The sequence below is a fragment of the Ostrea edulis genome, chromosome 1, assembly GCF_947568905.1.
Source record: "Ostrea edulis chromosome 1, xbOstEdul1.1, whole genome shotgun sequence".
NCBI lineage: Eukaryota > Metazoa > Mollusca > Bivalvia > Ostreida > Ostreidae > Ostrea > Ostrea edulis.
In genome coordinates, this window is record NC_079164.1 from 66171231 (window position 1) to 66185361 (window position 14131).

General features: G+C 36.0%; 1 protein-coding gene across 2 annotated transcripts in view; it reads left to right on the forward strand.

Annotated features, from left to right (window-relative positions):
* The first annotated feature begins 503 nt into the window (after window positions 1-503).
* Window positions 504-14131, forward strand: part of LOC125646913 (neprilysin-like) — a 38736-nt gene continuing 25108 nt past the window's right edge. The window contains exons 1-3 of one of the 2 annotated variants that reach the window (XM_048873534.2): window positions 504-715; window positions 1005-1151; window positions 13745-13833. In XM_048873534.2, the coding sequence (XP_048729491.2) occupies window positions 13769-13833 (65 nt within the window). In that variant the 5' untranslated portion in view covers window positions 504-715; window positions 1005-1151; window positions 13745-13768. The remainder of the gene's footprint in view (window positions 716-1004; window positions 1152-13744; window positions 13834-14131) is intronic. The other variant, XM_048873545.2, reaches the window with a different exon arrangement.

The following is a 14131-nucleotide window of genomic DNA, read 5'->3' on the forward strand; positions in this document are numbered from 1 at the left end:
AAACTTTTCTAGTTAGCTTTCTTTGATACCGTGCTTTCAATAATTTGCTGCTTTTCTGGGCACATGTATCCAATATTCTTAAGTTCCGATATTATGTAACTCTATCAATATATTAGGATGCCTCACGGAGATTTTTGCGGTTTATCATTATTTTGATATATGTAAAGAAGATGCTACTTGAGGTTATTTGCTTGTGTTTTTGTTTTGCTTGTTTTTTTGGGTTGTTTTTTTTTTCCCTGTCCCAAAGTCGTCGTATTTGCTATGTACAACAAAGAACCTGCGAATATTCAATCACCAGCTGTTTAACTTTAGCGAACCAGAGTTTCACTTTCAAACATTTTCTGAAGTTTTTTCGTTCTAGTTACAAAGTAAGAAGTTCGCTTTGTATAAATATTTACATGAAAAATCATTTTGTTTGTGTGTAAATCTGTTTTTTAAATACTCGATGCTAACTACTGTTTACCTAATGCTTCACGATGGAACGCAGGCGCAGGAAATGACTTGGACATCCTTCGGAATCCAGGCGACTCGCAAATCCAGAATCTGAAGGGATGTTTTGGAACACGACACCAATCTGTTGGTAAATCAATTGGAAATTATTATTATAGGCTAGCCATCTGTGCTAAGAAGGTGGTGAAAACTCGGGGAGTCAAATGAGTGATTACTCTAATCTCCGTCTGTGGTGGAAGACATACAACTGAGTTTCTGAGTAGGTGTAAGTAAATTCATGCATGTTTCTCTAGAATTATCATCATTTGGATTTACGTCGTTTAAACGAAATTTACGAGGCTTTTAATGTTACTTTTGTGATAAGACAAGAGGGGTTCTAACATCCGATATATGCAACAATTTTATTACGACAAGAGTCCAGGGTTCTGCAAAAAATCTGCGATTGTAAAATAAAATGCCGATAATTCATGAAATTATTTTTCTCTAAAAACTGCACCTACGATCCTTGATAAGACAATTTGCCATAGTCAACTCTAAACAAACATTCCTTTCAGATAATAGGCTGAAAACGATAAGAGAACAAATTTCCTTCCACCAATAGAGGTTTATGCGTTTGCTGTCCAAAATAATATGCGATATATGGTACATGTGGTACGCATAAAAAATGTTTTACTCAGGGATTTACACGTCTAAGTCAAGAGGTAAGAATTGTCTGTTATTTTGCTTGTATTTCACGAATCAAAAAATAGGTAAATTGTTTTTTGAAAATCATAATACGTTAGACAAGCATAGAATTTTAATTGAAAAAAAGAACAGAAAGAAAATCAATACAATTTATTGTCATGTTGTAAATATTTACTGCCACCCGATAAAGTTGAATTTACGTGACATTATTTAAAAACAATAGTTATGTCAATCTAGTTGAAAATGGCGACTTGAGTCACTTGTTGTATGTGTACTTATTTTAGCGTAATCATGATTTAGCGCTTCTTTTGTCAAATCAAGATTTTCATATTATAGCGCAACTATAAAGTACCCGGTAGCACTCTTGCTTCACCGCCAAAGTCGCTAAAATATGAAACCCGCTAAAATACGTCCAAGTACAGTATTTTATAAATTCAGAGAGCCCGATCTTTCACTTCATTTCTATATATACAGAAAAAACTCTAAACACTTTGTAGAAATATTTCGATCGTGTTACCGGTCTTCTTCAGACCGGTAACACGGTCGAAATATTTCTACAAAGTGTTTAGAGTTTTTTTTTCTATATTTTACATCCAAAACAGAGACTTATATCATAATTCCTATAACGAATACAAAATTAAGAGTAGAGCAAACACGGAGGGAGCCCTGGATATACCAGAGGTGGGATCAAGTGCCATCCCCTGTCGACCGGCTAAACACATTGAATATCGCAATCAACGAAGCGAACGAATATGAGTTACCATGCCTATAATGGACTCCAAAAACTTCACAAAAACGAGATACATTACAAGATCCAGTAATTGTTCTACCAAGTCCCTATCTTTAATACTCAGGAAAATATTAACTACTGTGAAGGAAAAACTTTCACAACACATGCGAGAAGTGATGTAAATCAAATGTGGTTTCTCAAAAAAAAAAAACAACAACAAAACTTTTGGTAAAATTTGAAATCGCTAAACTTTTTCAAAATTAGCAGCATCACAATGTACGACTTTTCAACACTTTACTATACACGTCTCACGGTGAATTAAAGATAAGGCTATTTAACATCACAGACAGCTGCTTTTCAATAAAAATGGAACTCGGAAATATTCATATCTTGTGATCAGTCATCCAAAACAGTTAAACACCACTCTGGTTCTATGCACCAGTGCTTTAAAGTTGATATAAAAATATTGAGAATATATATGTAGGACTCCAAAGTGTGATGGTCACGGCAAAGTGCGATGGTCTGCGCCAAATCCCGATGGTGTGACACGCCAAAGTGCGATGGTCCACACTCATGCGCCAAAGTGCGATGGTCTCACACGTCTAAGTGCGATGGTGTGACACGCCGAAATCCATTGGTTTGTAAACGATACAGTGTTTTAGTACAGACTGAACCAACCGTGTTTTGTTTCACTAAAATATCAGTGCAAAATCCATGCACAAAAAATAAGAATAAGAACTTATTTCATTACCATTTAGTTGTCGTGTTATGAAACACAAAATTTTCCAACGCGAAATCGTATAGAATGTTTTGTATTATAACATACCCCCAGGAATTTAATACGTGTACGTCAAAGTAATAAATGATCATGAATTAAAGAATGTTTGGGCGAAGTAGATAGTTCGACAACAAATGTGCTTTGCCGTTCTCACTATCCTCGAAAGTAAAATCCTTGCGGTTACTGTCGTACGTGTTGCACTTCTTCGGTTTTATTTTGAAAGACGTTAAGAATGACGTAACAATGACGTGACGTCACAAACGTTTCTGAACTCCGCACCATCGACCTTTGCGTGACCATCGCCCTTTGGCGTCCGTAACGTTAACAAATCATCGCAGTTTGGAGCGACCATCGCACTTTAGAGTCTTACATATTTATTTGATGATCAACCTGGATTTTCCTGTCTGCTGGAATTTCCATCCACATAATTTGTGTTCCTTCATTAAATGACATGTTTTTGTGTTTTGTATTCCTATAAAGCAGAGTTAAATCAAAAGATTCTACATGAAATGAAAAATATCTTGCAGTGGTCTTCAAGTGATATATACCTATTAGATTCATCACCAATGTTTTATTTATGAACAATATTCACTACCATTCATAAATATATTCTTTCGATATCATATTTCAGGGAAATCGAAATAAAAGACACCACATAGTCGTTCATATCCGCTTCGGTTTTAGAAATTTAATTGAAATGGGGTTTAAAGGCAAACTAACAACTCCATTTAATGACTTCATCGTCAACTTCCCATATTCATGAAGCAATATTTCATGATCACCTGCATATGGTGTTTATGCTTTCAACTGATTCGATGCGCATAAGCATGTTCGGCGTATGATCAACTTCATACCGAGACATGCTACTAATAAATAAGTTGATGTTATAAGGGTACAGTGTATCAACAGCCTCGTTTGAAGTCAGCATTTTGCCAATTCATTGGTCGTTGCAATGATCTAATTTACAATTACAACATGTCATTAGGTGGAATGTTGTCTGACGTGTTTCATACCTGTCCATTTGTTAAACATATTGATTTTGATTACAGATTACTTCGTTTTTCTGATTAAGATGATGAACCCTCTGCTCTGATCGGTCAAAATGCTTACTCCTCCTAGGCACCTGATCGCATCTCTGGTGTTGTCCAGTGGTCCGTGTTTGCTTAGATCTGAATTTTGTATTCTTTATAGGATTGATGAAATGGGTCACTGTTCAGTTTTTTATTTTAATTTTCTTTATCAAAAATTATCATTGTAATTTCATTGTGATGTCATGCATCAAATACACAAGGAATGTGGTTTGGTTACTTGAATTGATGTTACATTTCAGTTTCATTAAGTTTAAGTTTTCAAGCCATTCTATGTCCTTATTTGAGGAGATCTCAATGTTATAGCATATTAACCACATTCAGTACATGTAAAAGCCTGCATGTCTTGATACCTCAATGTTTCAATTCAATACAATACATTCCCGTCGAGATCCGGGTTAGAATAGGTCCTCGTTACCGCTTGCTTGTCGAAAGAAGCGACTAAATGGGGCGGTCATTAGGATGACAGCAAAAAGTCACAGCAGGTGTGGCAAGATAAAGATCCCCCTGCTCAAAGATGATAAGCGCCGAGCATAGGTTTAAATTTTACAGCGCTGTCTCCATATGAATGAAAAATTCTCTAGTGGGACGTTAAACAATATACAGTCAACCAATACAATATATGACATTTTTCATGTTTATGATTGGATTGATATAATCGTTTAACAACGAGGGCGTGTTCGATTCTTCAAAACTGACCACGATGACCGACATAGTGTAATGTTGGTGTCTGACTATGATTTCGGATAATAATTTGAATGAAATAAATAAACAGCATTAGGAGATGCTGCACACTAATCTCCCTCACTTTTTCATTTTCGCTTTCCTCTGTGGATTTACTTGATTGGTTGTGCTGCCACTCTTAATGAATTTTATCTTGGCTTGTTATCATATTGATTTAAAATAAAAAGTGTTTTTCAACCCTCATTTCACATCAATATTTGCTTTTAGAAAAACAAAATTAAATTTATAGCAATCAAATACGATCTATGTAATCCGCGTTAAGCTAGTATTCCATCTCTGAGTTGGTAGTAAAAATAATCTCCTCGCAAGCTCTTGGTGTTGGGAGCAACGGATCATATTGAAACTGCTCTTTGTCTGATACTGTCCATCAGTAGCGGGGGTCACTTAGATGTTTGTCTTCCAGATGAGACATTAAACAGACGTTTATGTGAAGCTTTATTGCTATTCACAATCCTATGTACTGCACTGGAAAATTTCCAATCATAAAGGTATAACAAGCTACCAGCATAAAGATATGATAAATAAAATGAGTATGTTAAACTTTTATAGAATCATGCATCATCACTCGATCGTATATAATATATATCGGCAAAATACTTAGTTCATATAGCAGGAAACATTGATCTTTGAAAGTCTTCCATTAGAAAATTGACTTACAAGCACCCATTCAAGTAATTTTTTCTGACAATACAAGACAGTGCTCATCTGTCTACGTCATGTAATACAAGGAAGGAGCAGATATAAGTACATTTTGTAGTTGCAATCCTGTAGCTCTAACGCAAACAATGGACTATCATTGAGGTATCCCAGTTTATTTCCTAAGGAGGTATCGTTATACAGCTAGAACTGGCTACCAACATGACGAGGGTGTAAAGTGTACACATTTGGTTTCATAACACCAAAGATATTAACGCAAATGACTATATAAAGCAACCCCGAATCACTGTTTAGTATGGTAAAGAACTCGAGTAAATATATTATTTTAAATCTTATATCAATAGTATGTTTAAATTTATGTGAAAAAGACAGAACAGTCTTCGGATACGTTCACATTAAAAATGAATACCATGTGGAAAAACGAGTGACCAAATTTTCTACATGAAGTAGACGACAGTGGTCTGATTTAACACTTTGTTACAGAATGTGGTAATTTTGACAGGCTCTCGAACCACATTATCAGATAAACTTCATCATTACACATAGAATTAGATTTCTTAGATTCAATTTATGTCATTGCGGCGTGCTGGAAAGGCTCATGGGCTTTTGAGACTAAACTATTGATTCTTCTCTGTTAGCAAACTCTTTTAACCAAAGTTAGCGAATGTTGAATAGCAGTACTAGATACACATACCAGTACCTAAAATATTAGCAAGAACAATACTACAGTTTGTCAAACTAGTGTGCAATCGTCACCATGTTATGTCGATACCAGTATGTCTTCAATTCAGCCCGTCCCGGAGGTATAAAAGAAAAAACCAATAAGATTGTACAGTTTTACAATAGGATAGAAAAGATCCTTCAAACTATAGAAAGGTTGGACGTGATGGTTAGATTTAAATTTGCTCAAACCAATGGTTCTTGGAATCAGGGTGGGACCAAAACAGGAATGCTAAGTTTTAGGTAAACATTTAATGCTTATATATACATACTATATGATTATGGGTCCCCGTAAAACTCCAACTTTCAAAGTTTTTTATTTAAAGGGATATAATCATCATTGATTTCATACAAGAGTTCAAGCCAAATATAATTTCACGAAATTGTTCTCGTATATTGACAATCATTTGGTGTGTATGGCATGAAAAGTGACGCATTTTCGGAATTTAACTAAAATTCAATTAAAATGCTATTTTTGTGAACGTTTTTCTTTTAGGCAACATAGAGCGCAGCTTCGGACAGACAAAAATTTAGCATCTCATATCTGTACTGACAAGATTAATATATAATATAAATAAGAAGTGTGTTCACATCTGCTCTGGATGTTTCCTAGAAGAAAAACGTTGTGAAAAATACTAATGGTGTGTCAAAATACCAAAATGGCGGCGAATATGTTTGTGACCCAATATTTCACTTGTACGTCAGTTTTGATCAAACTGAGAATGAAAAAGGAGGTACATCGAGATTCTTGCACAACATTTACTTAATTTTGGAATAAAAGTATGAATAACGATTTTCGGGGAAATACAGCATTCATCATACATGTATACACTACTTTACATGTAATTTTTTTTAACTGTATGATAGTGATGCTCCATTTCACAGACCTCTCTTTGATTGTTACTCAACAAATTGAAACAGTCATAGAATGGTCGTGGTTGCTTTCTTCAACAAAATTGGTCGGTTGGTTGGTTGTATATTGTTTAACGTCCCACTCGAGAATTTTTCACTCGTATGGAGAATTGATCGCATTGTCATTATGATCCCAAATACATTGTGTAGTGTAATATTGTAGTTTTATTGTGATGTCACTAATATTGTTAGTTTGATATTGTGATGTCAATGTAATTAACACATTCCATATCTTTCGTTGCAATGACGGTAAATGTAATCTATACATTCTCTACCAGGGAGTCAGGAGGTTACAATTTTCATACTAAAATTTCTACAAGCATCATATGTACATTTTATGCATACATGTACGATATATGAGACCATTACATCGATGTAAAGTGTTACGAGGGGGTGTATTGGAAATCAAATTTCATTTTAAGAACAGCAAGGTCACTATCTCAGAAATAACCTAATGGATTAATTGAGTTTATACATTTATTCGAGAGAGAAAATCCCTCATGTAGATATGTTACCAGCTGTAGGTGAAGTGCCACAAACAACGAAAAACGGAACGTAACGGTAAACGAAAAATATTGTATGTAATAATATGAGGAGGTCACCATTTTGTAAAATCAAAAAGCATAGCAACAAAGAAAACAGAAAACGTTCTGCACAAGCAATAGCGATTAGATTTTATGCAATCAAAGGCCGCCGACCTACATGTACACCGCGTTTTATCCTGCATCTGAAGTTTTACACGTCAACAAGACTTCAACAGGACTGAAAATGACAACAAATATAGTTGCTGCTATCGATATCAACATACAGATTACCAAAAATCGCTCATTTTGCGTTATATGCATAGTCTCAACAGTTAACCTCTAATGTTGGCTGTATATTGCTTAACGTCCCACTCAAGAATTTTTCATTCATATCGAGACGTTACCATTGCCGGTGATCTATGCGAAGCGCTGTGAGGCCTAAAATCGGTGATTACGATCTTTGAGCAGGGATGGATCTTTATCATGCTACAGCTGTTGTGAATGTGTGCGGTCTCATCGGAAGGACCGCCCCATTTAGTCGCCGCTTACGACAAACACGGGGTACTGAGGACTTAGTCTAAGACGACGTTTGAATAAGTAGTGATTGCTCCTTCGCCAAACGCTCGGCATTTAGAAGTGAGGATCACGGTTCGCGGAAGGTGTTGGCACGATAAAAAAACCTTACGTGCTACGGTGCTGAGTGCTAAGCATACATGTACATGTAGGTCTAAATTTGTGGTACTTCACCTACATATATAGGGCTCACGGCGGGTGTGACCGGTCAACAGGGGATGCTTACTCCTCCTAGGCACCTGATCCCACCTCTGGTGTCTCCAGGGGTCCGTGTTTGCCCAACTATCTATTTTATATTGCTTATAGGAGTTATGAGATTGATCACAGTATCTTCACCTTGCTGGTGACGTCTCAAAATGAGTGAAAAATTCTCGACGGGACGTTAAACAAACAACTAACCCGGATCCCCATGGGATTAACCCCCTAATGTCACAATGCTTTCTTTGAAAAACTTAACAATGTCACAATTAATTAGATTTTTCACTTGTGAGATCTGTAATCCCATTGCTTTTCTCGTATGGTCATGGTTTGAACAAAATAGAATATATTCTCTACCTACGGTGGTTTTATAAAACTTTATATTATTCTGAACTTTTACTATTATGACACTGATGATCATACATAGGTCATACGAGGGCTGTTCAATATATAATGTGTATTGTACCACAGCGCGATAACGCTTTGCACGATTTCGTAGATGGTGATACTCTTGAATAGCTCTATTCAATACCTTTCCAACGGTGTAAACAAAAGAAATTAGAGCTTATATAAAAGTTCACACAAAACTCGGTCATTCGGTAATGCATATTTTTACTGAATTGGGGCAAGTTTATGGGTCTTATAAAGTATCTTATGAGACAGTTCGTAAGTGGAGAAAGAAATTCCTGACTGGCACAGAGTCCCTACAAGATGCAGCAAAATCTGGCCTATCTGTGACTGTAAAGGCAAGGCAAATGTCTCAAAAGTCGGGGAAATAATTGAAAGTGATGGCAGATAAACGATTCGTAATATTGCCAAAGTTGTTGGCAGATCACTATCGCGGGTGCATTTCATTTTGAAGCGTATTTTGAAAGTACGAAAGATTTCTGCCAGATGGATACCGCATATATTGACAGATGACCAAAAACGAGTACGAGTACAAACCGCTAAGCAATTGCTCAAAATGTTTCCCAAATTCAAAACAATTCGCAAACATTGTTACCGGTGACGAAACATGGGTTCACTATTTCGAACCAGTAAGAAAAATTGGAAACAAAATATAGCCAACTAAACACGGTAAAAGATCTGTAGTTGCATGTCCCCTGTCCCGGGTTTACGTTAACTGGTCTTGGGAGAAGCAATGTCACAATAGTGGAATAGTTAAGAATTGGCTGACGTAATCAGAGTTGTGATTTAAACCCGCGACAGGGGACATGTAGAAAATGGATTAAAAGCAAGTTAATAAAAACAACTTGTCTATTGCGTAAATCCAGGCACATCTGAGTCGAAAGGTCGGTCGAAGCATAAACCGTCACCGACTCCGGCATTTACACGTTTTCCAGAATCAAAACATGAATGCTTGTGAAAACTATGCCTCTCGACTTCTTTAAAGAGAATAGTGTATCGACGACGTTCGATCTAATAACAATAGTCATTTTCATTCATATGTCGATTCTATATACTAGCATCCCATGGAACTCGAAATAAAGGACACCACCACAGTCTTCCATATCCGCATCATATCTGTATATTTCATTTAACATGTATGTCAGACACGTCGGCCCAAAGACACAGAGACACTTCGGCTCAGACGTTTCGGTTCAAAAAGCTGGTCACTTCGGCCCAATTGTTTTTGAGACACTTCTGCCCAAGACATCTCTCCCCAATTTTTTCCCGTCGGAAACACTTCGGCTCAATTGTTTTGGCCTTATTTCACCTGCATTATTATATACAATGTAGTACATTGACTCTTCGGCCAATAACACATTTCGGCCTAATGACATTTCGTCCAAGATACACTTCGATCCCCTCTTTGTTCGCCTTACATATCACATGCATTTTCCTCCCAACAATATACAGAACATTGGCAATTTGGACCAATATTTCGGCCCAGAGACACTTAGGCCTTTTTTGTCTAATATTATCACCGATATTTTCGACTCTATATTGACACTTCTGCCCAATGATTTAACGAACATAGACTCACGTTAATCAATTCTGATATAAATACTTTGCAACATTTTCGTTTAATTTTATTTCATTCTTATTTCATCCTTTATTGACTTATCATATTAGAGGGACAAAAGTCAGAAATACAATAAATGAAAGAATAACGAAAATATAATGTAGCATGAATGGATTTATTTACATTATATGTCAAGATAGTAGAAATAACAGTAACAAATTAAACAATATTCACAGCTGACGTTCACTTGACTTAGGCATGGTCTCACATCATCGCTGTGATCTTCTTTTAGTTTTTTTTTCTGTAGACGTGTCTCGAATGAAAAAGAATAAGACCGAAATGTTTTTGAGCCGAAATGTCTCAAAGAGTTGGACAGAAGTGTCCAACTTTTGGACTGAATCTCTGACTGCCGTCAACGGCAAACTAACAACGCGATTTTACAATAAAGGGGATGACTTCAGCTTCTCCGTCAACTCTAGCAATACCAACTGTTAGGCCGTTCTTATTTTATTACGAATTACTCTGTCTACCTGATCAAAATAGGATTCACGGAGGTTGTGACCAGTCTGACAGTGTGGTCGGTCAGTAGGGGATGTTAACTCCTCCTAGACACCTGATCCCACTTTTGGTATGTCCATGGGTGGTGCCCGTTTACCCTACTCTTGATTTTGTATTCTGTATAGGATATATCAGATTGATCTATTTCCGTTGTTTTCACTTGTTCATACAAGCAAACAAATATTATTTTTAAAACCTTTAACATTGTTGTTATTGAGGTAAAAACAAAGTACTATTTCTTGTGTATATTTCTATGTAATACAACATTTAGAATTTTTCTTCCCTGCCGTAATATGGCTGAAATATTTTCAAAACGGCGTAAAACATGAACAATGAATGAATAAATAAAATGAAAATCTCTTGCAGATCTGCGTCGAACATTCTCCGTAATGATAATCCATGTTTAAGGGGACATATATAACAGGGAACATAACGTAATTACGTTATGAAGTATATGTATATGTGCCACTTGAATTAGTCGTAAAATGTTTCGCGATTTATTTCAACCATTTTAATAATGCCTGTATTCAGTCAGCGTGCCTAAATAACGGAGAATAGTCACGAAATTTCGGCCAATAGTGAATACTTTTGTTTTTTGTTTTTGGTAGAACACTATGCAAAGTATCTAAAATGTACTCGAAAATGTTAAAAGCTAAAACACTATTGGCATAAATGTTCTAAGGAAAATGTAATTAATACTTGTAAAAAACAGAATCACAGATCACACATTAAAAGCAAGACGAAATAGTTGGGTCTTTAAATTTCTTTTAAAAATCCACATGGCAGACAGTTCCAAAGTGCCGCTGCAGCCATGTCAAACCTCCTCTCTCCATAAGTCTTTGTCTTGGTTACAGGGACTGTAACCAGACAGACTGATTCCGATCTTAGCGATCTCGCCGGTATGTATAGTGTTATAAGTTCTGACAAATATCTAGGAGCCAGGTTATGAAAACACTTGTAAACTTATAACAGAATTTTGTATTGAATACAGTACTCGACTGGAAGCCAATGCAATTGGATCAGAACTACATGACTTGTGTATACATGTATGCATGCATTTGTTATACCTCTTCTTCTTTCCGTATATAAAATCATGGCTTTTACGATTTAGAACCAACATTCTAATTGTTAAACCAACTCTCATATTCGTGTTCTATTGACCAGTCAACAGTTTACAAACTATGGACTGGGCAATAGCCTGCTCTATTTGCATTGGCTACGCAAGTCACGTGATTATCGGTCTGTAGCTTTGTTTACGCAATGGTGAGGTTATCGGATGAAAAACAGAGCAGAAACACGAAAAATGTAGTTATGGATTATTGATTAGGGTACTGGGTAGTTATGGGTTATTAATTAGGGTACTGGGTATGTTTTCTTTTAAACTAGTGGATACGTTAATGAGGATATGCAATTACAGCGTCTTGTTAAAAGTTCGAAGTCAACAAACCATGTGCATTTAGAGAAAACAACCACAAAGGATGAAGCTGTATAGCAAAACAGTTACAGACTGAGTTCTTGAACAGCTGTTTTGTTTGACCTTGAAATGGATCTGTTGCCCTTAGCCTCTAGCTTCGGGAAACAGATCCGTTCTCAGGTCAAACAAAACAACTGTTGTCCTCGGACCCAGTCAATAACTCTATACTGTTGTCCAAGAACCCAGTGCATAGCTATATACTAGCGATGGACATTTTCCCCATGCATTTTCTAATGTTATCACTGCGATGTAAGTACGTGTATGACGTTAACATTTGATAGTTTTTTAAAGTTGTTACTCCTTTGATGAAAAGTGAAGATAACGAACAGTGATTAATTCCATAACCCCCATAAAGAATACAAAAGTAAGAGTAAGGCAAACATGGACCCCTGAACAAACCAGATATGGGATATAATGCTTAGGAGGAGTAAGCTTCCCCTGTCGACCGGTCACACCCGCTTTGAACCCTCTATCTTGACCAAGTAAACGAAGTAATTCCTCCTAGACATCAAACAACAACATTAACAATTGGTGTGAAAAAACGTCAGACAGTATTCGACCTAACGACAGGTTGTATTCGCAAATAACCATAGAATTTGTAAAATAACTTATAAATGTTAATTCTTATCATCTTTTTGTTGTTCGATACATGTATTCCAAAACACATATCAACAAATTTCGGAAGGTAATTGCAGTTTTATTTCCATCTCGGCTTGGCCTCGGGGAAAAGATCATTCGATTTACCGTTTTCAGTTTATTAAGATGTTGGGCGTAAGTATTTGTAAAAGCTATCTGCATTTCTTCTAAAACTAAACATCATTCTTTACCCTCAACTGAGAAGGCCGTACACGTCACAAACCACTATCACTTGAAATCAATCGAAAAAAAGAAGACTTCTCTATCAATTCCGAACCTTTATCATAATTTTATCATTGGTTCAGGTAAAAAAAATAAACTTGATGTCTAAGATAAATGTTCTTCTTGGCAGACCGATTTGTTTTTATTAGGACTGTTCAATCACTTTTCAATAAACGTTTGTGCAAAACAATATATCGAAGAACTTGTGTGTAGATGTTGTAAGCTATATTATAATTTGTGTAATCTATATTTATATGACCTAGAAGGAATTTTAAATTTCAAAATTTTGTTTCTATATATGAAATGTGTTTTTCTGCCGATTTCAACAGTCATGTGATTATTCATTGATGTATACTATTTTTGTAAGACAATGATGTTGTTGGAAGTTTATTTTATTTACTCTGACAGATGTATCCAAAATGTACGGAAGCCAGTGGGTGCCAGGGGATAAAACTATTTTCTGGCGGCTGCCACGTAATTTCTTCTGACCACCGTCAATATAAGATCTGATGGCCGCCGTATAGATATCCGACGGTCACGACATAAATACCTGGCGCCTGCCGGAAATAAGTTTATAAAAGCTAACAGATAAATGTATACGACGGCAGCCAGAAATTTAATTGGCGGTCGACAGGAATTTATTTGACGGCCGTCAAATAATTATATGACGGCCGCCCGAACCTTAATTGGCAGTCGTCAGATGAAATATTTTTCTCACCTAGTTCCAACCAGCTTCCGTATGAATGTTCATTTTAATCAAGGCTGAATTTATAGGGATCTTCTGCATAATCAATTGATATGAATTTACAATTCTCATCCCTGTCTTGTAGAATTCATCTTTACGTGACCACATAATGGAGGTCAATGGAAAATCCAAATATTACATAACAGACGATCCTAGCCAAGTTGATTTTAAAAGGTAAGATATCGACTGCATATAATATGTACATAATGGTTCTGGATATGGGATAAAAAAAATCCAAAAACCCTCTTCTACATGTTACACCCGTTTTCTAAAGATATACCTCCTGAAATTTGCACCACTGTCTTATAAATATTACTCTGTTTATTAAAATTTCACTACAAGATATTTGATAAAAGCGTACTCCTTACCGTTTAATTTCAAATTTTGAAGGAACTATATATTGGGGTGTAAATGTAGAAGTTTTTCAGAGGCAAAAGCTAGAAATTTGTACATTTTGTTCACGATGCTTTCT